The sequence below is a fragment of the Artemia franciscana genome, chromosome 21 (genome assembly GCF_032884065.1).
Source record: "Artemia franciscana chromosome 21, ASM3288406v1, whole genome shotgun sequence".
NCBI classification, from domain to species: Eukaryota; Metazoa; Arthropoda; class Branchiopoda; order Anostraca; family Artemiidae; genus Artemia; species Artemia franciscana.
Window position 1 is genome coordinate 25,860,786 of NC_088883.1, and position 27,740 is coordinate 25,888,525.

Genomic DNA, 27,740 nt, shown 5'->3' on the forward strand with positions numbered 1-27,740 from the left:
TGCAACAGATTTCGCCTGTCTACAATTTCGGTTTTCATTAGATATGCGGACATGTTGCCTTAAATTAGATTGAGCGGAAATATTCATAGATTCTTTTAATATTAAATTATTATAAATTGGGCTTAAGGAAATATCTCCCGTGTCTCTATTTATAGCCAAATTTCTATTTATATGTTTTTTTTATCAAATAGCCTCTTTAAAAGATTGCGGTAGACCATTTACAGTAGATATTAAAGTTGCCTCTTCAAAAAGAACTAAATGGGCAGGATTTTCGTATATATGCTGGGCCAGAGCTGAATCAAAGTTGTCATTTTTATTTTCCAATCTCAAGGACTTGTCTATTGAAATTTTGTGTTCTTGCAATCGTTCCCCTAGTTGTTGATTGGTCCTTCCAATGTAAAATCTTTCACATGAACAAGGGACTCTGTAGACACCACTACCTAGTAAAGGGTCCGTTTTATCCTTTCCCGAGTTGAAAAAATGTTCAACTTTTTGTTCAGTTTTAAAAGAAACAGAGAGATTATGTCTTTTTAAAATTTTTCCAAGTTTGTCGCTGAGTTTTGATACGTATGGTAATGTAGTGAAAGTTTTTTTTCTCAATTGCCAGTGTACCTGAATCAAGGGGGACGGGCTTCCTGTTTTCCCTGTTTAATCTTTTTTAATCGTCTATCTATTATATTTTCAATGAGGTTGATTGGGTAGCCATTGCAGAATAGAATGTCCTTAACATAGTCTAACTCGGATTTTACATGATTACGTGAACATATTTTTAGAACCCTGTCGACTAAAGAAATTACTACCCCTCTTTTTACACAAGGAGGGTGATTTGACGAGAAATGTAGATACCGATCATTATGGGTTGGCTTTCTATATATAGAAAAATCCAGGCTGGGAATATTTTTTATAATTAAAACATCCAAGAAAGGGAGCTTACCTGAATCTTCCAGTTCTATTGTGAATTGGAGATTCGAATCAAAAGAATTCAAATGTGCCAAAAAAACTTTTAGAGAGTTCTGACCATGTTCCCCAAACAGCAAGAATATCATCAACGAAACGAAACCAGAGAGAGTGTTTTAAGGGGAAACTATGCAAAGCAGACTGTTCTATGAAATCCATGTAAAAATTTGCCAAAAAAGGAGACAAAACAGTGCCCATGGGCAGGCCCTTGACCTGAAGGAAAAATTTTTCTCGAAACCTAAAATATAAAGAGAACTTGTTGCAAAGACGTACAAGCGTCATTATTGTGTCAATTTCCAGGGTTTTGTAATCTGCCCAAGTAGAATTTTCCTCTAATTTTCTTTGTAAGGCCTGTTCACATTTATGGACATCGCATGAAGTGTACATGGAAATTGCATCAAAACTAGATAAGATAGTTTTTTCTGTTATACTATGATTTTTCAGCTTCTCAACAAGATCTATGGAATTTCTTATATAAGATTTCTGTGATGTTAGAAGATACTTGAAAATTGTAGCTAAGAATTTTCCTACGCCTGTAGCTGGAGAGCTATGACATGCTACAATAGGACGCAACGGAGTATCCTTCTTATGAATTTTGGGTTAGACCGTAAAATTTCGGGGCTGAACAACCTTTTGGGTAAAATTTTCTGTACATTTGAGGGGTGATTAGTCTATTATCTTTTAAAATTTCTAATTCTTTCCTCAACTGCTTGGTGTATTTATCTGTGGGATCAGTTTTTATTTCTTTATAAGTATTTTTATCCAATAAAAGGCTATTTATTTTATTTTGATAATCTGCAGAATTCATAATCACAACTGTGTTTCCTTTGTCCGCTCTTGTAATTACTGTATTTTTATCTTTTTTCAATTTTTTGAGGATTTTAATTTCTTCCTTTGATTGAGATGTAAGCGTTAATGGCGGCTTATAATCAAGAATACTCTTTACTATTTCCCCTCTTAGTAAGTCTGGATTTTCAACTTCACCATGAGAGCTAAAAATACCGGACTCCACACTCGTAATAATCCTCAAAAAAAAAAAAAAAAAAAAACTTTCACTACATTACCATACGTATCAAAACTCAGCGACAAACTTGGAAAATTTTTAAAAAGACATAATCTCTCTGTTTCTTTTAAAACTGAACAAAAAGTTGAACATTTTTTCAACTCGGGGAAGGATAAAACGGACCCTATACTAGGTAGTGGTGTCTACAGAGTCCCTTGTTCATGTGAAAGATTTTACATTGGAAGGACCAATCAACAACTAGGGGAACGATTGCAAGAACACAAAATTTCAATAGACAAGTCCTTGAGATTGGAAAATAAAAATGACAACTTTGATTCAGCTCTGGCCCAGCATATATACGAAAATCCTGCCCATTTAGTTCTTTATGAAGAGGCAACTTTAATATCTACTGTAAATGATCTACCGCAATCTTTTAAAGAGGCTATTGAGATAAAAAAACATATAAATAGAAATTTGGCTATAAATAGAGACACGGGAGATATTTCCTTAAGCCCAATTTATAATAATTTAATATTAAAAGAATCTATGAATATTTCCGCTCAATCTAATTTAAGGCAACATGTCCGCATATCTAATGAAAACCGAAATTGTAGACAGGCGAAATCTGTTGCAAGGCAAAGGATACTTATTCAATCTAATTGGTAACTTCTCTTTCATTGATTTAAACTTGGTTTTTTGTTGGTTGAGTCAGTATCTGTCTTCCTCTCGTGCAGGCCACTTATAAAGGTTAGATTTTGCTGTTTTTTTTTGTTTTTTTTGTTTTTTTTTTCTTTGTTTTCTTTGAGCACTGAGGACGACTTGGCGGAGGTCCTTGTCGAAATATTTGCTTGTTTTTCATTATTTAGCTACTGGCTGATAAAATCCTCGTTTTTTCACCTATTTGTTTTTTCTCTTTTCATTTTTTGTTCTCATATGTCATGCATAGCCAGTATGGTCTCAGAACGTATTTACGTCAAGCTTACGGGGAGCATTTGACCAATATTATTTTAGATTTTTTAAATTGTGTTAAAAAACACGCAAATCTTATTTGTCAATTCAATTTCTTAGAAACTTGCAAAAGAAATCGAATTCTTCCTCCTTCTCTGCGTTACAATTTACACTTAGGTACACAATCTGAGGGCCCATTTAGTCAGAGAATGGGTTTCAAAGCTCTAACACATATTTTAAAAGACCATAGACTCAAAAGATATGTCCTTAGTAATAAAATATCAAATTTCAAATCTTTCTTACATCAGACTTTATCCGTTCCGGATTTTCTCAAAATTTTAGAGATCTCGCAAAGGTCTTTCCGACACGTTTTTAATTTAGCGAAAACCCGCTTATCAGAAAAATTTTCGAAACTCGAATTTCAACATTTTCAACAAACACGGATTTTCCTTCCTAGATTTTGTCCTGGCTCTCCTTTGGAAAATCTATCCTCCAAGGTTTTCACACCCAAGGAGCTAAGTATTCTATCAAAAGGACCTAAATTTGCAATGGCTCAGACACGCGTAAATATATCAGAAATTATTACGAGTGTGGAGTCCGGTATTTTTAGCTCTCATGGTGAAGTTGAAAATCCAGACTTACTAAGAGGGGAAATAGTAAAGAGTATTCTTGATTATAAGCCGCCATTAACGCTTACATCTCAATCAAAGGAAGAAATTAAAATCCTCAAAAAATTGAAAAAAGATAAAAATACAGTAATTACAAGAGCGGACAAAGGAAACACAGTTGTGATTATGAATTCTGCAGATTATCAAAATAAAATAAATAGCCTTTTATTGGATAAAAATACTTATAAAGAAATAAAAACTGATCCCACAGATAAATACACCAAGCAGTTGAGGAAAGAATTAGAAATTTTAAAAGATAATAGACTAATCACCCCTCAAATGTACAGAAAATTTTACCCAAAAGGTTGTTCAGCCCCGAAATTTTACGGTCTACCCAAAATTCATAAGAAGGATACTCCGTTGCGTCCTATTGTAGCATGTCATAGCTCTCCAGCTACAGGCGTAGGAAAATTCTTAGCTACAATTTTCAAGTATCTTCTAACATCACAGAAATCTTATATAAGAAATTCCATAGATCTTGTTGAGAAGCTGAAAAATCATAGTATAACAGAAAAAACTATCTTATCTAGTTTTGATGCAATTTCCATGTACACTTCATGCGATGTCCATAAATGTGAACAGGCCTTACAAAGAAAATTAGAGGAAAATTCTACTTGGGCAGATTACAAAACCCTGGAAATTGACACAATAATGACGCTTGTACGTCTTTGCAACAAGTTCTCTTTATATTTTAGGTTTCGAGAAAAATTTTTCCTTCAGGTCAAGGGCCTGCCCATGGGCACTGTTTTGTCTCCTTTTTTGGCAAATTTTTACATGGATATCATAGAACAGTCTGCTTTGCATAGTTTCCCCTTAAAACACTCTCTCTGGTTTCGTTTCGTTGATGATATTCTTGCTGTTTGGGAACATGGTCAGAACTCTCTAAAAGTTTTTTTGGCACATTTGAATTCTTTTGATTCGAATCTCCAATTCACAATAGAACTGGAAGATTCAGGTAAGCTCCCTTTCTTGGATGTTTTAATTATAAAAAATATTCCCAGCCTGGATTTTTCTATATATAGAAAGCCAACCCATAATGATCGGTATCTACATTTCTCGTCAAATCACCCTCCTTGTGTAAAAAGAGGGGTAGTAATTTCTTTAGTCGACAGGGTTCTAAAAATATGTTCACGTAATCATGTAAAATCCGAGTTAGACTATGTTAAGGACATTCTATTCTGCAATGGCTACCCAATCAACCTCATTGAAAATATAATAGATAGACGATTAAAAAAGATTAAACAGGAAAACAGGAAGCCCGTCTCCCTTGATTCAGGTACACTGGCAATTGAGAAAAAAACTTTCACTACATTACCATACGTATCAAAACTCAGCGACAAACTTGGAAAAATTTTAAAAAGACATAATCTCTCTGTTTCTTTTAAAACTGAACAAAAAGTTGAACATTTTTTCAACTCGGGAAAGGATAAAACGGACCCTATACTAGGTAGTGGTGTCTACAGAGTCCCTTGTTCATGTGAAAGATTTTACATTGGAAGGACCAATCAACAACTAGGGGAACGATTGCAAGAACAAAAAATTTCAATAGACAAGTCCTTGAGATTGGAAAATAAAAATGACAACTTTGATTCAGCTCTGGCCCAGCATATATACGAAAATCCTGCCCATTTAGTTCTTTTTGAAGAGGCAACTTTAATATCTACTGTAAATGATCTACCGCAATCTTTTAAAGAGGCTATTGAGATAAAAAAACATATAAATAGAAATTTGGCTATAAATAGAGACACGGGAGATATTTCCTTAAGCCCAATTTATAATAATTTAATATTAAAAGAATCTATGAATATTTCCGCTCAATCTAATTTAAGGCAACATGTCCGCATAACTAATGAAAACCGAAATTGTAGACAGGCGAAATCTGTTGCAAGGCAAAGGATACTTATTCAATCTAATTGGTAACTTCTCTTTCATTGATTTAAACTTGGTTTTTTGTTGGTTGAGTCAGTATCTGTCTTCCTCTCGTGCAGGTCACTTATAAAGGTTAGATTTTGCTGTTTTTTTTTTTTTTTTTGTTTTTTTTCTTTGTTTTCTTTGAGCACTGAGGACGACTTGGCGGAGGTCCTTGTCGAAATATTTGCTTGTTTTTTCAATATTTAGCTACTGGCTGATAAAATCCTCGTTTTTTCACCTATTTGTTTTTTCTCTTTTCATTTTTTGTTCTCATATGTCATGCATAGCCAGTATGGTCTCAGAACGTATCTAGGACTTGTGCTTATTTTTCCCACCAAGCTTCATCCTGATCCCTCAACTCTAAGCGTTTTCCGAGATTTTAAGTTCCCTCCCACAATTCCCCCCAGTATCACCGGATCCAGTCAGGATTTAAAAGAAGAGCTCTGAGACACGATATTCTTCCAAACTTCAAATTTCATTAAGATCTGATCACTCCTTCGTAAGTTAAAAATACCTCATTTTTTCTAATTTTCAGAATTAACCCCCCCCCCCCAACTCCCCCAAACAGAGCAGACCTGTTCCGGTTATGTCAATTACGTATCTAGGACTTCTGCTTGTTTTTCCCCACAAGTTTCATCCTGATCCCTCCTTTCTAAGCGTTTTCCAAGATTTTAGGCCTCCCCCCTCCAAGTCCCCCCAATTTCAGTGGATCTAGTCGGGATTTGAAATACGAACTCTGAGACAAGATATCCTTCCAAACATAAAATTTCATTAAGATCTGATCACCCGTTCGTAAGTTAAAAAAATACTTTTTTCCCTTTTTTTCCCAATTAATCGACCCCCAATCCCCCTCCAATGGTCAAATCGTGAAAACGACAATGTCAAATTTAATCTGGTCCGGTCCCTGATACGTCTGCCAAATTCCATCGTCCTAGCTTACCTGGAAGTGCCTAAAGTAGTAAAACCGGGACTGACAGACAGACAGACAGAATTTGCGATTGCTATATGTCACTTGGTTAATACCAATTGCCATAAAAAGCAATGGTATTAGTGGTGAAACTTTGGATACAGTCCTTTTATATTTTATTGTTTACCTTAATTTTTCATCACCATCATCATTTAAGGTTACTGTAAAAGAGTAAGGTGAGTGCAATAGCGTGTAACGGTTTTTCAAAAGCTTCCCCATTGAAGCCAAAAAATCCATTTTAGTGGCTGTAAGTGACGTCGCCAATGCCGTGCAAGAGTCAGATAAGCTTGAAAAAAGAGCAAATTTTGTTCTAGCCAATAATGTGAACTATGAAACAATGAAAACTATTATGGATCATAGACAGCACAATAGCACTGCCTAAGTAAAGAGCGATGTGGACACAATGTAGTATTTATTCATTTTTATTTTTTTTAGACCAGGACACTTTGCATAGTCGTATTAACTTCGAAAGGGGCTCATTCGACTGAGAATTGAAAGGGCTAGTGCCTTTATTAAAAGTCAAAAGTGATTTGATGCAACAAACTCCCCTCCCATGCCCTCCTTTCTCCCCAAACACATCCAATCAAAATTTTTAGAATTTTGTTCATGTAGTTAAAAGGTTTGGAAATATGTATTTTTGGGTGACAATCCCCGACAGCTCTCAGACCAAGGGTTGTAAGTTATGTTCTTGGGACATATCAGTTTTTTATAGAAAGGGTGGTCGTATAAACTTCGGAGGGGGCTCATTGGATTGGTAATCAGAAGTTCTAGTATCCTTTTTAAGATTAAAAGTAATTTGAGGGGAGATATCCCCCCACCTACACCTCGTATTTTCCCAAAATACGCCTGATAGAAATTTTGATATTACCGTTTGTTGTCTAAGAAACTTCGAAAATTTCGAGCCCTTCCCCACGCCAATCAATTCCCAAAACACATTTAACCAAAATTTGGATATAGCCATATTGTTCAGCATATTTAAAAAGTCATGAAATTATGTCTTTGTGGATGATAACCCCCTTCCCCCCCACACACACAGTGCTCAGGGCAAGGGTTGTAAGTTATGCCCCGAGGGCATGTAAGGTTTTTATAGAAATGGCGGTCGTATTTACTTCGGAGGGAGCTCATCGTATCCTGTAATCACAAGTTCTAGCCCCAATTTAAGATTCAAAGTGATTGGAAGGCAGACACCTCCCCCCCCATCCACCTCGTATTTTCTACAAATGCATTTGATAGAAATTTTGAGATGAGCATTTAGTGAACAGAAACTTAAACTTAAAACGAACAGAAACTATTCCGTATATGAGGGTGCTTCCCTCCCTCAAAAAAAATAAAAAGATAATTGCTGTGTTGTTTCTGCATTGAATTTAAATTAAAAACGGACATAGAGTAATTTAAAAAAAATGAAGTTCTTATAGAGAAGTAAAGAGCGAAGTTGAAACTGAAAACGAACAAAAATTATTGATCCACAGTCTATCTAACATATATAAATAAAGCTAGTACAAATAAACCAAATAATCGTGTTTCTTTATGTTAGTAGGATTATAGAAAACCAGCGCTTTACTGAAAACAGAAAACAATATAGGAGTTTTGGTACAGTAAAAGTAAACCGATTAAGGCCACCTATTTCCAATTACAAATAAAGCATTTTTTAAGTAATACAAAATTGTATTTCTCACAATTTAAGATTGTTTATTACTCACTATTGGTACTATAGCTGGTGAGACCAAAATTTTACATGATAAATCAATCCGATATTTCTGTATTCTGTTAAGTGACTGTCTGGTTATTAAAAAAAGCATTTATTTTTATGCTTGTGTTTTTAAGATTATTATAATTGTATACTGAAAGTTAATGATATCACAGCCGGTGTAAGATTATGGAAAGCTTTACAGATTAGTTTGCAGTTGTCAAGCTACGTACTCACCTTCAACTAATAAATCACCATTAACATCATTCTTCTTTTTTATACTTGGTTTCTGTGTTTTCAGTAAAGCGCTAGTTTCCTACAACCTTACAAACATATGGGATTATGATTATTTTGTTTATCTGTACTAGCTTTATTGATTTATGCTAGATAGACTGTGAAGTAATAATTTTTGTTCCTTTTAAGTTTTAATTTTGTGTCTACTACCGTTAAAAAAAATTGTTTTTTTTTTTAATTTATCTAGGTATATGGCCACTAAAAAATTACAGACTAGTCTCAGTGATAAAATTTGGGTTGAGAGTCGTCCAGTTACCAGGTGACAGGTTGCTTAAGGTAGCTTATGAAGATTTACCCTCGCAGGGGAAAAAAATCATTGTCACTAAAAATAAAAGACAATTTAGACAAAACAGACTTTTGTTTTGTTTGGAATGAAGGTAGAGGACCAATGGATATATACACAAATTGGGAGAATGAGATTTAGAAAGTACTAGAGAATGAAATGATTCAAAAATGGAGTGAGGAGATAAAAAAAAAAGGAAAATTAAAGTTTTTTAAGAATGTTAAGATGGTTTACGAGCAGGAGTACTACCTGCCCATAATTTACCAGCTAGATATTTGACGTTGTGGATGTAGCTCAGAGCTAACTAAATGCCAATTAGGGCCAGATTGAAAAGACATTCTAAAGAAAGATGTTCCAGTGAAGACAGATACACTAAGCCCCTTTGCAGAGTTAAAGGGGATTATTTAGTGAATTGCTTGGGCCGGCGCCAGGGTATCTCTACGATAAGGAAAGGGATATTTGGAATAAATGAGTTGATACTTTCAGGTATCGTAAATAGTACGTCGCTTCAGTTTATTTATGGAGCGCCATTTGGGGAGGGGGGCAAGGGGTGGGATAATGCCCACCCCAGATTTTCCAGGGGGCCCAAGCTTCCACCACAAAGGGCCCTTTACCGGCCATAATAATCCATTATGTCCAACATAAACCATTCTGTCCAATTGATTTGAAATTACTGCACGCCTATTAACCAAAGAGCGCAATTACCTGACGACCCTTGGAGAAATTACGCTATTTGCTATTAATCATTGTAAACTTTGAAAGTAGGTTAGATACATAATAAAATTCTCGAGTTCTGTCAAATGCCCATTTCCTAGAGGATTATATTTAATATTATAAGTTCTGAATTTTTACAGAAATTCCTCTAATTTGACAGATTAAAATAGGTCGGTTCCTGTCGAATGTTTCGATGGTTATTTCCTTGTTTTAGTAAATATAAGCCACCGTTTTAGATTACTCGAGTCAGTTCTTATTCTGTTTCTGTCCTCGTCTTATGTACATTTACTGTGTTTTATGTGTAAATAAACCTTTTTATGCTCAACACATAAACCTTATGAAAGTTAGAGACGCTTGACATCCTCTACTGGTCGAACCCCAGATTATAGGCCAACGCTACCATAAAACTCTAAAGGCGAGAGCACAAAGAGAAGTAGAAGACTTTACATCATTAAGCCTATTAACTTTTTAGTTAGGTAAACATAAAAGTATTAATAGCCATTAGCATTAGAACTCAAAAGATCACCAAGCATCTGAAACAATTTGTGACAACTTTGACGCTAGGAAAGAACTTCATCCAATCTGGAAATCGGACTATTACTTTGGCGGATGAAATGAAGCGAGAGTACTCCGAGACTTTCGACCATTTACTAGCCGAATTTGACAGAAGGTTCACAGATAACTTACCAGCGCTGAGCACACTCAAAGCCTCGGATCCAAGCTCGACAAAGTTTATGGACACAGAGTTGCTCAAGCGTTTCTCTGCTCTTTACGGCGAGCTGGATATCGACAAAATTCTTCTCGAATCTCAAGCTGGTATTGCCAAGCGTTTCTTGCTCGATGAGGAGAAAAAATCGGAAAACTTCCTAGACATTGTCGATCATCTTCAGGCATTACCAGTGGCATTAATTACAGAAGTAATTAAAGTACTTTGTATTGCTGCCACACTTCCTGTGACAACAGCGAGCAATGAGCGTTTGTTTTCTCGCTTAGAAATAGTGAAAAACTACCTGCGGTATACAACAGGAGACGATTGTCTCATTCACCTCCTTTTGATGTTTGCAGAGAAGGATTTAGTAAAAAATTGGACCACAACCAGCTTGTTGATGATTTTGCAAAGATGAAACCTCGGTGGTTCCCCTTGTTGCCTTGAGTGTTGTAATATTTTTTTCTCTTGTTATGTTTTTCCTTTTTGTAAATATATTTGATCTGAAAGAATTCTGCTGAAGAAAAACCGAGATTTTGGTTGCAACTCTCAGCATGCTAATGAAGGTTACTTTCATCGACGTATTGTTTACTTAAATAAGAAAATTTCTCGCTGAGGGACACCAACCTGTAGTCTGGTTGAATTTTCCACATTCAGTTTAATCACTTAACTTCGTTGATTGTAATCTTCGATGTTAGAATTAATCTTAGAGGTCAGTGTGGCTGAGTTCCAAATTCGGTTACTGTACATTTCCAAGCAACCCACGGGTGCTGAAAATGCGTTTTTACTCAGAATATTCGATCGATGTGCATAATGCAGAATATTCGATCCCAGCATAATATAAATGTAACGTTTTATTTATGTATTTAAAAAAAAACAAGTTTTTTTTAAATGAAAGTAAGGAGCAACATTAAAACTTAAAACGAACAGAAATTACTCGGTATATGAAAGGGGCTTTTCCTCCTCAACGCCTCGCTCTTTACGCTAAAGTTTGACTCTTTGTCTTAACTCTATTTTTAAAACGGTAAGAAACTTTAGCGTAAAGAGCGAGGCGTTGAGGAGGAAAAGCCTCTTTCATATACGGACTAATTTCTGTTTGTTTTAAGTTTTAATGTTGCTCCTTACTTTCATTTAAAAAAAACTTGTTTTTCTTTTCTTTAGTTTCTGGACGTTTTTGAATTAATGCATGTTTTGATCTTGGCTCTTCACACATAAATAATTAAAACGAAATTTGAATATTAATTACTTGCAATTAATCGGAAAATTTTGAGAAAAAAGGAGCGAGGGAGGAGGCCTAGTTGCCCTCCAAGTTTTTGATTACTTAAAAAAGCAATTAGAACTTTTAATTTTTTACAAACGTTTTCATTGGTGAAAAATATACGTAACTTACGAATTAACTTACGTAACGAACTTCTATATTCGTATGTTTTTATTACGTATATGAGGGGGTTCAACCTGAGTCGCTCTTTACACTAAAGCTTAGATTTTGTCCCAATTCCTTAAGAATGACCTCTGAATCACAAAGGCCGTAGAATAAATAGTTGAAATTACTAAAAATAATTTAGCATAAAGAGTGAGGTATAACGAGAAGGTAAACCCCTCGTATGCGTAATAATTTTTGTTCGTTTTAAGTTTTAATGCTGCTCCTTACTTTCAGTACAAAAAAATTTTCATATTTATTTTTTCATTGTTTTTCAAATAATGCTAGAAAATCCTGAACCCCTTCATTGAAATTCTCTTCCCCCATGAGATGTTTCTCCATGGAAATATCCTTCCAGGTACCCCCCTTCAATTCTCACCCCCCCCCCTAAACCAAAAAAATCCCCCTGAAAACGTCTGTACAATTCCTTGAAACCATTACAATATTTAAACACAGGTCAAAGTTTGCAACTTGCAGACGCTCCCAAGGCGACTGCGGGGGAGTAAGTCGTCCCTAAAGACATAGTTATTAAGTTTTTCGACTATGGTGAATAAAATGGCTATCTCAGAATTTTTGGGAAAAAATGAGAGTGGGAGTGGACCTGGGTGCCCTCCAATTTTTTTGGTCACTTAAAAAGGGCACTAAAACTTTTAATTGCCGTTAGACTGAGCCCTCTCGCGACATTCTAGGACTACTCAGTCGATACGATCACCCCTGGGAAAAAAGATAAATAAAAAATAAACACGCATCCGTGATCTGTCTTCTGGCAAAAAATACAAAATTCCACATTTTTGTAGATAGGAGCTTGAAAGTTCTACAAGAAGGTTCTCTGATACGCTGAATCTGATGGTGTGATTTTCGTTAAGATTGTATGACTTTTAGGGGGTGTTTCTCCCTATTTTCTAAAATTCCCCCATGAGAAGTTTCTCCATGGAAATATCCTCCCACGTAACCCCCCCCCTAAACCAAAAAATCCTCCTGAAAACGTCTGTACACTTCCTAGTAACCATTACTATATGTAAACACAGGTCAAAATTTGTAACTTGCAGCCTCTCCCACGGGGACTGCGGGGGAGTAAGTCGTCCCTAAAGACATAGTTATTAGGTTTTTTGACTATGGTGAATAAAATGGCTATCTCAGAATTTTGATCCGCTGACTTTTGGGAAAAAATGAGCGTTAGAGGGGGTCTAGGTGCCCTCCAATTTTTTTGGTCACTTAAAAAGGGCACTAGAACTTTTAATTTCCGTTAGAATGAACCCTCTCGCGACATTCTAGGACTACTCAGTCGATATGATCACCCCTGGGGAAAAACAAACAAATAAACACGCATCGCTGATCTGTCTTCTGGCAAAAAATGCGAAATTCCACATTTTTGTAGATAGGGGCTTAAAACTTCCACAACAAGGTTCTCTGATACGCTGAATCTGATGGTTCGATTTTCGTTAAGAGTGTGTGATTTTTAGGGTTTTTTCCCCCTATTTTCTAAAATGAGGCAAATTTTCTCAGGCTCGTAATTTTGATGGGTATAACTGATCTTGATGAAACTTATATATTTAAAATTAGCATTAAAATGCGATTCTTTTGATGTAACTATTGGTATCAAAATTATATTTTTTAGAGTTTCGGTTACTATTGAGCCGGGTCGCTCCTTACTAGTTTGTTACCACGAGCTGTTAGATTTTTCCACGTGTTAAGTGTTCCTTTTTAATGACCGTGTTTTCAAGTATTAAGTAATATTATTAGGCTAATGTAGTGTTTCATTTAAGTGTTTTATGCTGGCTGCTGATCAAAGTTTATGTGATTTGTGCCTTTCGTATTTCCTGTGTTTATGGCCGTATATTTGGCTTTCAAATACACTTATCTATCATAATGAAATATACCAAAATGTGACTTTAGTAACAAAATTATGGAAACTACTACAAAGCATTATGGAGGGGTGTCCAGACCACATTATATTAAATAACGCTACTTTTGTCTTATAGCCACCACACTTTTCATGGTCTTTATACCTGACATGCTTCGGCTCGATGGGAAACTAAATTGTAGCTATATTTTAATTAAATAATTAGTTGGTATTTTGGTTAGGTTACTTAGTTACTTTACTTGGTTTGGGTAGGTTACTGTAATACAAACCTGTCTGGGTAGCCCCACTTCCACAATTCTTTGTTGTAGTTTTCATAATTTTGTTGATTAGGTATTATATCTTCATCATGTTTTGTTTTATTTCATTAGCGTTAACCAAACTTCACTTTTCAACAGAACTTGAGTGTGGTGGCTATGCGACACAAGTACCTAAATACCTAACCCAACCAAAATAACAACTTTATGCGGTAAATATTAAATAAAAATATACCTACCACGTAGATTTCAAGTGAGCCAAAGCTAATTGTCTCCAAGTCCAGACGCTATAAACAGGTTATTGTCTGATCTTGCAGATCTGAATTCTCGAGTTTGTACCATATAATACACGAGTACCAACTCCTCTACCAATTGATTCTCAGTTTTTCAAAGTCACCCTAGCAGGTAACCTGAGAGTTTTATCAATATAAGTATATAAAGCATGTAACCTGCCACTCAATTGATTTACCTACTTCTCCCTTGAGAACCGTTTAACAAAGGTTTTGATAATCTTAGCCTTTCATCACCCTCAAGGTTAAACCGATAAGGTTAAATGCCCTCAAGGTTAGACGGTTTGAATTTTGAAGATTGCTTAGTTTCAACTGATTAGTTTTTAGTTTCTTGAAGACAACGTCGGGGAAGAGTCTGTTTTATTACCCAAATACTCATTAAAGAAGGTACTGTATTTCATGTGATGTTTATTTGGTAGACTCTAGTTTAGCTACTTTTTGCTATCTTGGAAAGGGGTTAGGTTAGGCAAATGAAACTTTCAGGGGAGGGTCTACAGACAAAATTATGTCATAGGAAGCACTCCTTCTCCCTCTAGAGAGCAGTGACCTTTGAAAATCTTTGTGGTATAAAAGTAAAACCTTGCAAAACAGATCATCTGCTTAAATGAAGTACAACAAAAATCTTTGATGAAAGTAGGGTGCAACATTAAACGTTTTATGAACAGAAATTGGTAAATATTTGACTGTCAATATTATGACTTACCAATAAAGTGAACATACGACTCGATGCCTTTTTTTATCCTCTTTACGAATATAATAATGGCTTCTATCGCAAATTTAAATTTAAGCACTTTTTGACCTAACCTAAACTAACCACATTATAAATAGTTTTGGTACTGAGAAAATGTAGTATTATTTTGTCGAAAACGACCGATAACTCATACTTTAGTTGAAAATTCGTCATTTGTTAGGGGCTGAAAAAGTGCTTCAATATGAATTTTGCGATAGAAGCGATTATTTTGTTCGTAAAGAGCATAAAAAAAGGTATTGAGTGGTATGTTCACTTAATTGATAAGTCAATAATATGGACAGCCATATATTTACCCAGAAATTATTATGTATATTAAGGGGGTTGCCCCCTCCTCAACACGTCACTGCTTACGCTAAAGTTTTAATTTCGTCCTAATTCCTTATTAACGACGCCTAAAACACAAGGGCCGTTTAATCAAAAGAATAAGAAAGCGGTATGTAAAGATCGAATCGTCCTAGTAGTAACCGAAACTCTGAAAAAAAAGTTTAAAAATAATACGAACATCAAAGGATTTGCCCTTTTCAGCGCTTCTGAATATGCAAAATCCTATTAGTTTTAGATCACCTGCTAAAAGCTACGAGCCTGAGAAGACTTGGCTGATTGTTGGAAAAGGGACTAAACACATCCAAACGGTAAATGATTTGTAGGACAATTAGATCATCAAATTTAGCAAATCAGATAACCCCTTTGAAGATGTGTCAAATCCCTACAGCCAAATGTGTAATATATTCTATTCGTGTGTTGTAGTTCTTTTTCGCTATTTAAAAAAAAAAAAAAAAAAATGCTGGATACTGCTGCGTGGTGGTACATCTGTTTATGAAGATACGCGCCGTCTATACAAAATAAACAGTTAATGCTGACATCAATTTTAAGCTTTATTTAACTAAGTTGATTCGTTTTGGGCTTGATAAAACTATACAGTACCGTTTAATAATGTTTCACAGAAGGGCTAATGGATTACTTAGTAGGTTTAATTTTAAATATTTAATTTTATACCGAAATTTTGCAACAAAATTGTTTTCAGCTTCACAACTTTGCTCGATCTCAATTTATAAGGTTTAAACATGTGCAAGTACATATAATAAATTTTGAAAAAAAAAAACAACATTGATATGGCTCAGAATTCTGCTCAAATAAGAGGAATTGCATTTTCAGAACTAAAGGCAGAGAAAAAGCAACTGGTAACTGAAAATTAAGGTAAAATGTTGTTTTGTCAAAATTTCAAATAGGTTTATTACCTATTACCTATAATAGGAAATTACCTGTCATGTAGGCAAATCTCAGGGCTCTCTAGAGGGAGAAGGAGCGGAGGTGGGTACTTTAAAATACCTTCGCAGGATAAACTTTAGCCTGCAGATCCATCCCTGAAAGTTTCATTTTCCTAACCTAACCCCTTTCTGAGATAGTAAGAGGTCACTCAACTAGAATTTTACTGTTTCTTTTTTTATCATTGTTTGTTGTTTTTTTTTCTTAGGGGGAGGAAGAGGTGGAAATAACCTATGGGTGCTGGTGGGTGTCAACTACCCTTTAATTGCAAAAAAAAAATTCTGCATAACGGATGAGGATTCTGCCTGAAAAAGACAACGTTTATTACTGTTGCATAAAAAATCCATTAAAATCTCTGTTTAACTGTCTTTCCAAAATGCAAAGATCGCTTGAGTAAGTACCCCCCCCCCTTTCTCCTCATCACCCAGATATAGATCTAAATAATGCTACTCCGTTTTTGATTATTGGAACGATTGTCCCATCTCTGTTAATCATCCAAACTATTCTGTTGTCCACTTCTCAACATTATGTCATTATAAAGTAAGGAGAACAGAGGGTAGAATATTAATACCAGAGGCGGGCGATAGATGCTGATTTACTGAAGAGCCATGAAAGTTTTTGTTTTTAATTGATTGCTTTCTCCAGCCACTTTATATGGAAGACGCGGTCATATAAAAGTCAGAGGGGGCTTACTCGATAGAAAATTAAAAGTACTAGGCATTATTTAAGAGCCAAAAGTAATTGAAGGGAAACCAATCCCCACTCCCGTGAAGGTTTTTACTACATGACCTTCCACAACCCCCAAGATATCAAATCAGAATCATAGGGTAATCTGTTCTGCTAGTTTAAAGGTTCAATACATATGCTTCTGGATATGGCATAGCCCCTGCATTACCTGAGACAAGGGCAGTAAACAAAGAAGATTTCTAATCTTTTTATAAAAAGTTCTCATAAAAGAAAATGAGGGAAATTTGGATTTTGGGTCAAAACATTCAACGATTATTTTTTTGGGACTAGCAAACCAAACACTTTTTTTGTGATAAGAGGGGGGCTATGGCACCAAAAATGGACCATGAAACTTTTTTTCCCGGTTCAGTTTGAAACTTGCTGACAGAAAATTTTACATCTGTTGTAAAACTTTTTAGGGGGATGAGTAAGGTTCCTTTTCCCAAAATTAGGCCCATTTCAATTTTGAGACAGTTAGTCTTTTTCAGTCCTTTTCTGCAACCCAACTCTCCCCCGTAACAAAAGAAGCAAAAATTATTGTTTCGAAGCACATGCAATGTTGATCCACAGAACTGATCTGATTTGACAGGAATATTTGCTCCGATTTGTATATAAATGCAGAAATAAACTTTATCAGAGATATTCTTTTTGGTAATGGATACCCCATTCCTTTGGTCAAAAAGATAATTAACCGTAGAATAAAAAGACATTCCTGTAAAATCGAAGATGATATTTCACAATGTGAGGCTACTGATAAGCCCTCAAATATTGTCTGTCTTCCTTATATCCCAAAAATTACAACAAAATAAAAAAATATTTGCACAAAAAATAATCTGTACGTAGTTTTTACTAATAATTTTAAAATCATTAATTTCTAAAATTCCGGTAAATATAAGACCTCAGTTACTCGTCAAAGAGGGGTCTATCAAATACCCTGTGATTGTGGAAATTACTATGTCGGCAGGACCCATCATAATCTAGAAAAACGGTTACAACAATATAAAAAAGACATAGACAAGGCATTAATTTCAAATAGATCCAACAACTCCTTTGATTCTGCTTTAGGTTGGCATATATTTAATAATTGGTCCCATACGATACTTTTTGAAAAATCATCACTCATCAGCATTGATTTGGGGATAAAACAGGTGGTTCAAGGATCAATCGAAATTAGTCTCAAAACAAATAATAATATTTCTTTGAACAGGGACTTCGGAGAATACTCATCAAATTCTTTATGCTCAAACTTAATTAAAAATGACCTAACAAAATATTTTACTAAACCGATTTATAATAATATTGAACCAGCTACGAAAAGGCCTTTGAGACAGGCTGCTAAGAATGCAAGGCTCTGAGAAATTGCATTTAATGACTTTGTTCTCTTTAGTTTGAATGGATTTATATTCTCACTTCATGCTTTTTGGCAGTCCTGGTTGAACTTCGTTGAAGTAAGGATGCTAGGGCAATTTTTAAAAAAAAGTTTTTTTAAAAAACGTTATTAGTTTTAATTCTCACAATTTAATGTAAGTTTATTTATATATACATATTTTCTCTCTCGTTTTCGTATTGTGCTGAAGATGGCCCTTGGACATAGGGCCGAAATATTCATGGAACTGATTTCCACTGTCTTGAAAAGATATTTCCCTCTTGTTTCTACTTTGTATTTGTTGTTATGGAAAAGCAGTGTGGTCTTCGTCGGTTTTTTAGGTTCCCATTCCCCCCAACTCCCCCAATGTCACCTTATCCGGTCGAAGTTTAGAATAATAGCTCTGAGACACGATATACTTCCAAACACCAAATTTCATTAAGATCTGATCACTCCTTCCTAAGTTAGAAATACCTCATTTTTTCTAATTTTTCAGAATTAATCCTCCCCCCAACTCCCCCAAAGAGCGGATCTGTTCCGACTATGTCAATAACGTATCTAGGACATGTGATTATTTTTCCCACCAAGTTTCATCCCGATCCCTCCACTCTTAAGCTTTTTCCAACATTTTAGGTTCACACCCCCCAACTTTTCCCAATGTCAACGGATCCGGTTGGGTTTCCAAATAAGAGCTCCGAGAGACGATATCGTTCCAAACATCAAATTTCATTAAGATCCGATCACTCCTTCGTAAGTTAAAAATAACTCATGTTTTCTATTTTTTCAGAATACCCCCCCCCCCCCCAACTCCTCAAAGAGAGCGGATCCCTTCTGGTTATGTCAATCATGTATCTAGGACTTGTGCTTATTTTTCCTACCAAAGTTTCATCCCGATTCCTCTACTCTAAGCGTTTCCCAAGATTTTAGGTCCCCCCAGCGCCACCAGGTCCGGTCGGGGTAAAAAATAAGAGCTCTGAGACAAGATATCCTTCCAAACATGAAATTTTATTTAGATCCGATCACTCCTTCGTAAGTTAAAAATAACCCATTTTTTCTAATTTTCAGAATTAACCCCCCCCCCACTCCCCCAATGTCACCAGATCTGGTTGGGGTATAAAATAAGAGCTCTGAGATACGATAACCTTCCAAAGATCAAATTTCATTAAAATCCGATCACCCGTTCGTAAGTTAAAAATATCTCATTTTTTCTAATTTTTCCGATTTAACCGTCCCCCCCCCCCAGATGGTAGAATTGGGCAAACGACAATTTTTAATTCAATCTTGTCTGGTTCCTAATACGCCTCCCAAATTTCACCGTCCTAGCTTACCTTGAAGTGCCTAAAGTAGCAAATCTGGGATAGACAGACAGACAGACAGACAGACAGACAGACTGACAGAATTTGCCATCGCTATTTGTCACTTAGTAGATACCAAGTGCCATAAAAACGGAATTTTGATACCAATACTTACACGAAAAGGATCAACATCCCCTAAAAATCATAGAATCTTAATGAAAATCACATTATCAGATTCTGCGTATCAGAGAACCATAATATAGAAGTTTAAGCTCCCATCTAAAAAAATTTGGAAATTTGTATTTTTTGACAAGACAGATCACGGATGCGGGTTTATTTGTTTTTTGTTTTGTTTTCTTCCAGGGGTGAATGTATCGACCCAGTGGTCCTAGAATGTCGCGAAGGAGCTCATTCTAACGGAAAGGTCCTAGTGCCCTTTAAAAGTGACCAAAAAATTAGAGGGTACCTAGGTCCCCTCCCACGCTCATTTTTTCTCGAAGTCACCGGATCGAAATTTTGATATAGCCGTTTTATTTAGCATAGTCGAAAAACCTAATTACTATGTCTTTGGGGACGACTGACTCCCCCAAAGTCCCCGTGGGAGGGGCTTCAAGTTACAAACTTTGACCAGTGTTTAAGTATAGTAGTGGTTATTTGGAAGTGTACAGAAGTTTTCAGGGGGATTTCTTGGTTTGGGATTTATTCTCAAAATCGTACGATTACAACTATGAAAAAGCCATTTAGCCAAAAAAAAAAAAAATTAATACGCGAATTTCGTTTAAATTGTTCTTGTGCGGAGAGGCAAAATCAAAACATGCATGAATTTAAAACGTTCAGAAACTAAATAAAAAATCAAGTGTTTTTTTTTAACTGAAGGTAAGGAGCGATATTAAAACTTAAAACGAACAGAAATTACTTTGTATATGAAAGGGGCTGTTCCCTCCTCAACGCCCCGAAAAGATAACCGAGACTAACTCACTCCTCAATCAATTTGAAATGAAATCTTTTTTTCTCACTAGATTTTTGTCAAAACGGGTTTTTAAACTTTCAGCTCCTATGGGTATTAGTTTGGAAGAATAGGAAGATAAGTCTGCAAACCAAGGTTAGAATATTAGAAGCTACACTGATGACAGTGGTCAAATATAAATTTGAAGCATGAGCGCTCCGAAAAGCGGATGAAGATTAGTTAGATATTTTGCTCAGAAATTGCCTAAGGGTTGTTCTGGGTACCCGGATGACTGACCGAATTTCAAACAGTAGACTGTACGAAAAACGTGGTTCATTTCCGCTTTCTAGGGCTATAAGAAAAGAAAGGTTGAGATGGCTAGATCACGTTGTGCAGATGAAGGACGACAGAATGCCGAAGATAGTCCATTTCGGCCAACCGTCCAGGGCTAAACGGAAAGCAGGTCGTCCTCGTCTGGGGGGGGAGAATGTCATAAAGAAACAATTAAAGGAAATGAGAACTTTCTGGGAGGGTTTCAATAGGGAGGCTGTGAATAGATTGGGATGGAGGAGGAGCGTGCTTCGCTGAAATGGCCTCAGGTGGCCGGGTGCTGCGGTGAGATTTTAGTAGTAGTAGTAGTTAAAGATCTCAGCTGAAACTTTGAGAAATTGGAAGGGAAGAATAGGTAGATTTTAAATTTTGACTTTAAGGACTTGTTAAGGACAATAAGATAGATAGATAGATAGATAATTTTATTCACCCACTCGATACAAAACCACAAATGGCACGAATGGAGTACAAAGAAGAAAAGAAAAAAAAAAACAAAAAAAAAAAAAAACAAACACTTAACTGCACAAACAAAAACAAACGTTACGATACACCGCCAATAAATAAAAACATTATTACAAAAACTCACTAAGGACGAATTGCAATTGCCAGACTACTAGGCCCAAGCGACCCCAAAAATTCAGAACGACGTTTCGTCACAGCAGCAATCGGATCTGTGATACCGAACCTTGCAGACATCTTGGAATTTTTAACCCACGGTGGGGTATTTAAAAGAAACTTTGCATATTTGTAAAAAAGTGATCGAAGGTTTCTTTTATCACTAACACTAAATATATGCCAAAACGGTGATAAAGCCAGAAAGTGTGGGATCACCAGTGCATTATATAGCCTAGCTCGAATTTGTCGATTATATTTCGCTTTAGTTGAAGATAGCGCCCCGTAAGCCTTACGTGCCTTTTCTGCGAAATTACTTATTTGGCGAGCACGTGTAGATGCCATGTTATGACCTATAGGCATTCCTAAGTACATTATGGAGTCAGACAGTGGAACCTCTTGAGCACCAAATTTGACAGCAAGATCTATACAATCTGCATTTCTCCTATTGAAAGCAACAATCTCGCTTTTACTTGCATTAAAAGATAGGCCTATCTCTCTATAAGCATCATCTAGAATCTGAAAATTTTCTTCAATACGAGACAAACATCTACTTAAATTAAAAATATCATCTGCGTAATTAAGTAATGTTACATCCAAACCTCGGAAAATGCAGCTCATTTGCACTAACTTTTGGGCCTCGAGAACACTATTATTATACAACCGGGGTGACGAAATTGCACCCTGCCTAATGCCCTTTCTAACCGGAATAGCATTTGGTAATACAATCGGCCCGTTAGGAGACGGGACTTTAACTTGGACTCGAAGCTTCTTATACATATCCCGAAAAGGCAAAATAACCGATCGGTCCACACCACGTTTATGAGCAGACACTAATAACTGGGGATGTATCCCAGAATCAAAAGCACGTCTAACATCGTGACTCGCTAGAATAAGGGATTCATTCAGTTCATCAGCTTCTATTAATATATTAGCAAGAATATAATGGACGTGCTCGCGACCAACACCTTTTTTAAATCCGAACTGATTATCGGGGGTAGAACATTGAAAAGCAATATGATCTATAACTAGCAATTCCATAAGCTTACATAAAACCGGCGAAACAGTTATAGGGCGGTAAGATACGCATTCAGACGGATTTTTCCCTTTTTTCAAAATAGGTGTAATTACTCCAGTACCAAAAACGTCGGGAACGAGACCAGAATTAAAGATAATTTGGAATAGAAGCTCTAAATGACTCAGGAGACCAGCAGTACCATGTACAAGATGCAACCCACACAACTTGTCGACACCTTTCGATTGTTTCTTTTTTAATTTTGAAATTGCACGAATCAGATTAGGAACAGTTACTATGTAGCCAACACCAGAACTAGGCAATTCCATGAACTTATCAAGTTCGACTTCATATTTATCTTCAAGATCTTGTTCGGGTGGAGAGAACTCAGAAGTAAAGTGGGACACCCAATCTTGCTCAGAGATCACAGGTTCAACACTATTCTGATCACCATTACGTTTAAGAAATCTCCACACAGCATTTGGGTCATTACTTATCAATTGACTATGTTGATCGATCACTTCACATTTATGCTTAGACAAAATCTTGGCAAATCTGCGTTTGCTGAACAGCCGAACTTCATTTACAACACCTGATTTCGGACGACCACACTCGTTCCAGAGCCTAAAGAAACCAATGTTTGAAAGAAACCGTGGTTGCCGTAATTCCTTGTGAAAAACTATATTTTTCTTTTGTTGACCTGGTAAAATTTTCCAGCCACAAAGATACCTCAATTAAAGTTGTAGAGCCAATGGAACCTCAAATAGAACAGATTCCTTTTTTTTTCTTTTTTTTTACTGCTGCTCTCAATTCTTTTTGGTAAATGAGCTCAGAGTGCACTTAATTAAAGAAACAAGCATTTAAAGTAAAATGTAATATAATAGAATGTTTACTAGGGAATCGTAGGTCAACGATCGTCTAAGTTCAAGGCTGTAACATGAGGAGGGTCAATATAGCTGCAGCCCAACTTAAAGGCAAAAATTATGCACATTTCGATATATTTATTTGAATAATAAACCCACGAACCACTATCCAAAAATTCGATTGTATTCAATATCTCTGTTTTAGGATTAACCTATTTATTCAGCTGTAGTTATATATATTTCTTAAGGGTGATCTTTTATATGACTTAACTATTTCGTAATTTTATGTTTTAAGTCAGGACCTAGCTCGTTTTTGTAAGTAATTAAATAAAAAAAACAAAGTTTTTTGGGAGAAAGAGTCAAACTTTAGCGTAAAGAGCGAGGCGTTTAGGAGGGGACAGCCCCTTTCATATACGGGATAATTTCTGTTCGTGTTACATCTTAATGTTGCTCGTTATTTTCAGTAGAAAAACTTGTTTTTTTTTATTTAATTTCAGATCGTTTTTTAAATAATGCCAGGAAATCTGACCCCTTCTCCACGGAGAAAGACCATCACCACGGAAATATCCTCTAAACAATTCAATCCCGGTGAAAGTTTACCCTAAACAATTACTCTTAACCACTCTGCGCATAAAATTTAGACGGAAAAGAGAAAGCAAGACATACAAAAATTTTGTATAAGAATTCTGGCAAATTCTCGCAGTGTATAATTTCTCCTGGCAAGTTCACACCCTGAAAACTTTCCTCCCCAAGGAAAATTCCTCCGTGGAAAAATCCCCAGCAGAAAATTTGTTCCCCCCCCCTCCCACCCAAAAATGTATGCATGCGTCCCAATAACAAATACTATGCATAAACAACACAAATTTTATAACTTGGACCTTTCCCCTGGGGCTGTGGGGGGTCGAGTTATACTAAAGGCATAGTTATTGGCCGTTTCACCTATGATGAGCAAAATGACCATCTCAAAATTTTGACCGCACGATTTAGGGGGAAAAATTGGCAGGGGAGTTGGCCAAGTTGCCCTCCATTGCGTCGGTCACTTAAAAGGGCACTAGAAATTTTAATTTCCGTTCCAATGAACCCTCTTTTGATATTTTAGGACCACTGCGTTGATACAATCACCCCTGGGAAAAAAAAAACAGATAACACGCATCCGTGATCTTTCTTCTGGCAAAAATACAAAATTCCATATTTTTGCGGATAGGAGCTTGAAACCTATACAGTAGGGTTCTCTGATACGCTGAGTCTGATGGTGTGATTTTCATTTAGGTCAATTGAATTTCTGGGGGTCTTTACCCCTCCCCCCTTTCGAAAAGCAGAAAAATTTTCTCAGGCTCGTAACCTTTGACTGGTAAGACTAAAACTTAATGAGATTTATATATTTAAAATTAGAATGAAAAGCTAATTCTCTTAATATATTTATTGATTTCAAAGTCCTTTTTTAAAACCGTTTTTTAGAGTTTTGGTTACTATTGTGCGGGGTCGTTCCTTACTTACTGCTCGATAGCACGAACTGTTTGAACCGCAATTTTCTCAGATTTTTATTTTGGTTGTTATTACGTATAAAAGGGGAGTTACCCCCTCCTCAGTACCTCGGTCTTTACGCTATAATGTTGTGAATTTGTAAAAAAAAACAAAACACTTTTTAATCTAATTAGACGGTCCTTGTGTGCCAGGAGTCATTCTTAAATAATTGGAACAAAAGTCGAACATTAGTGTATAGAGTAGGGTACTGAGAAGAAGGCAACCCCCTCATATACGAAATAATTATCACATTTATCAAATTTTATAATAATAATTATCAAATTTTTGGTTTATTATCACATAAAAACGATAGTTAAGAAGCTGCTTAAAATAATATTAAATGCTAAGATTGGTGGAAAAATTACAAAAGCAAATTTTTGTTTGTATCGGCCATTATTTAACAAAATGTTAACTTTTGATATTACTAAAAATATTTTAGCGTAGAAAACGAAATATTGACGAGGGTGCGAACCCCCTCATATACGTAATAATTTCTGTTCCTTTTAACTTTTAATGTTGCTCCTTACTTTCAGTTGAAAAACTTTTTATTTATTTAATTTCTTTTTTTAAATGCTGAAAAATCCACCAAATCTCTTCCCCCTTGGAAAGATCCTCCCACGTAACCCTCTCTCTCCGACCCCCACCCCTAACTATAGAAAATTCTCTTCTTAAAATTTATTTGCACTTTTCAATAACCAACACTATATGTTAACAATGGATAAAGTTCATAACTTGTAGCTCTTCCCCCGGGGACTGTAGGGGATAAAGTCGTCATCAAAGACAGTTATTAGATATTCTGACTACGTTGAACAAAATGGTCATCTCAAAATTTTGACCCGGTGACATTGGGAAAAAAAGCGTGGGAGGGTTTAGTTCGTTTATTCCTAACATCATGGATAAGAGAGAGAAAGTTTAAGAATTTATGGTCGTTATCCCTGGAACTGCGTTAGTCATGTCATCTGAAATTTAACATTTTTTCGATTATCTACCTGTTCTATACAAAATAGGCTGTGGTAGTTAAAAGTGCAACATACGCCATTTTTCTAACTTTTCAGGAGAGCCAAAAAATAGAAAAAAAGTTTGTCAGCTGTGGTCGCTCTGAAGGATAAGCCTAATGAGGATCAAAGGAACATATTTTAAACCACTTTTTTATGCTCTATTCAGTGGTATAAATTGAATTCAATTATTCCGAGCGAATTAAGATTTATTCAATTTCATGACGTATGTCTCCTTTGTAAGTTTTTCTTTTGTTATAGTTATAGTTGGCTGGTTTATCCAATGCTGCTTACAATCTAATTACCATTTCGCAAGCCAAGATAGTCAAGTCCATAAATGTATATGAAAAGGTCTTTATTCATGTAAAGCCAGCCAACTGCAAAACCAAAAGCAGACACTGTTAACTAATTTAATACACAAATCACTTTAATTCCCCGACAAAGCGGAATATATACATCAAATTTATATACATGTTAACAGCAAGGATATTCTGAGAATATATTTAAAAGTGGAGGTTCACTCCTTTTTCCTTGACCAAAATAGGAGACAAAAACCGGTCCACATGTTATACCTTCATATGATAATCATCTTCTGTTATTCTGAATGGCCACAAGACCTGATAAAAAAGATACATAGGCCATTTAGAAGCTTATCTCTCTTCGTAACGAAACGAAGATAGGACAATTCTGACTACACCGTTTTGATTCCTCGTGCTTAGTTTACCAATTCCACGTACATTACTCATTCTCGGCCAAAATAGAATGTGTTGCACTTTTAAAATATTACAGCCGATATGGCTTTGTGAAAATGATGGCCAACGGCATAGGGGGAGGGGGAGGCGGCTATATCTATTAATTTCTAGTTGGATGAGATACTTCTCAGGTTTCTAGGACTATATTTTCCATACAAAATTGGCTAAAGAAATAATCAAGAATACAAAAGAAGGAATATCACTTTCTCCGGAATCGACGCTACAGCTTTAAGTGTGATTAAAGATACCATTTATAAAACCCAAGGGGCCGAGGTTATTCTTGTAAAATTACCAAATCTCAAGGTTTTACTTGCCAAAATCCGGTAGTGCATGTGCATTTTCCAACTGATATACCGACCTCTTCCGAAATCAATCCTGTAATTCAAATATTTGATTTATTCTTTTTACAGAGATGAGTCGAGTTTCTGGCCTTACACAAATTTTGACTCATTTCAATATGCAAGAAAGCCCAATGATTACTATTCAATGTGATGGCGGGGACGTTGAAGTCAAGAAATCCCTATTAACAGCCGTTAGTGATGTCTTCAAAGCCATGCTCGAATCGGATATGCTTGAAAAACGAACAAATCTTATTCAAGCCAATGATGTGAATTTTGAAACCATGAAAATTATAATAGATTTCTATAAAGAAGGTATTGTTTCTGGCTTCGAAACAATGAAAAGAGATGCATTTACTTACATTGTGGAAAAGTACAACTTTCTTGGTATTAAAGAGGAAGTTGCTGAATATTTGCTCCAAAGATATTTTATGAAACCAGATGTAAAGTTGCTTGACAGTGTTTTCTTCACTTATGGTGACCGATTTAAAAAAACAGCAGTTATAAAAGAGATGGCTCTTATGATTGCAGAAGGGAAAAAAGTTCCCACATTTGTTAACAATTTTGAATCTCCTGATTTTATAGAATTAGTTAGATATGTAATCGATTTCCCATATAATCGATTTCGTGTTTTGTTAATAATACTTTGCATCTGGTAGTGAAAAATATCCCAGAGAAGATGTTAAATTCCTATTAAAGAATCTCCATCTTTCTGAAAAGTTCCAAGGGATCAAACTACTACTTGAGAAATATATTTAGCATCTAATAAAAATGAATGAGATCCAAATCAGATTTTTTGTAGAAGTGTTTATTATTCCTAATATTTGAACTGAGAAAAAAGCAATGGTATAAGTGGTGACAATTTCGATACGGTTCTTCTATATTTTGTTGGTTACTTTAATTTTTCTCTGAATTATTCTCTTTTTGATTTGATTTATTTTATTAATAAATGATTTTCATTTCCTTTTGATAATTTGTTGAAAAAAAAGGGGAAA

General features: G+C 35.6%; 2 protein-coding genes and 1 long non-coding RNA gene across 5 annotated transcripts in view; 2 read left to right on the forward strand and 1 right to left on the reverse strand.

Annotated features, from left to right (window-relative positions):
• The first annotated feature begins 5,561 nt into the window (after positions 1-5,561).
• Positions 5,562-27,404, forward strand: LOC136041079 (uncharacterized). Its single transcript, XM_065725632.1, has 2 exons — positions 5,562-5,577; positions 26,818-27,404. The coding sequence occupies exon 2, from the start codon at positions 26,820-26,822 to the stop codon at positions 27,402-27,404; it is 585 nt and encodes a 194-aa protein (XP_065581704.1). The 5' UTR covers positions 5,562-5,577; positions 26,818-26,819.
• Positions 13,922-27,740, reverse strand: part of LOC136040571 (uncharacterized) — a 65,583-nt gene continuing 51,764 nt past the window's right edge. The window contains exon 3 of one of the 2 annotated variants that reach the window (XR_010620813.1): positions 13,922-14,086. This is a non-coding gene — a long non-coding RNA (uncharacterized LOC136040571). Of the gene's footprint in view, positions 14,087-26,014; positions 26,273-27,740 lie in introns of those variants that run through there. The other variant, XR_010620814.1, reaches the window with a different exon arrangement.
• The window catches only part of LOC136040569 (uncharacterized), a 41,214-nt gene continuing 27,747 nt past the window's right edge, over positions 14,274-27,740 (forward strand). Inside the window, exon 1 of one of the 2 annotated variants that reach the window (XM_065724797.1) lies at positions 14,274-14,353. The gene's annotated coding sequence lies outside the window, so the exon portion shown is untranslated. Of the gene's footprint in view, positions 14,354-18,096; positions 18,233-27,740 lie in introns of those variants that run through there. The other variant, XM_065724798.1, reaches the window with a different exon arrangement.

Excerpts from the sequence above, each read along its gene's own strand:
- LOC136041079 (XM_065725632.1), top strand. The coding sequence starts at position 26,820 with ATGAGTCGAGTTTCTGGCCTTACACAAATTTTGACTCATTTCAATATG.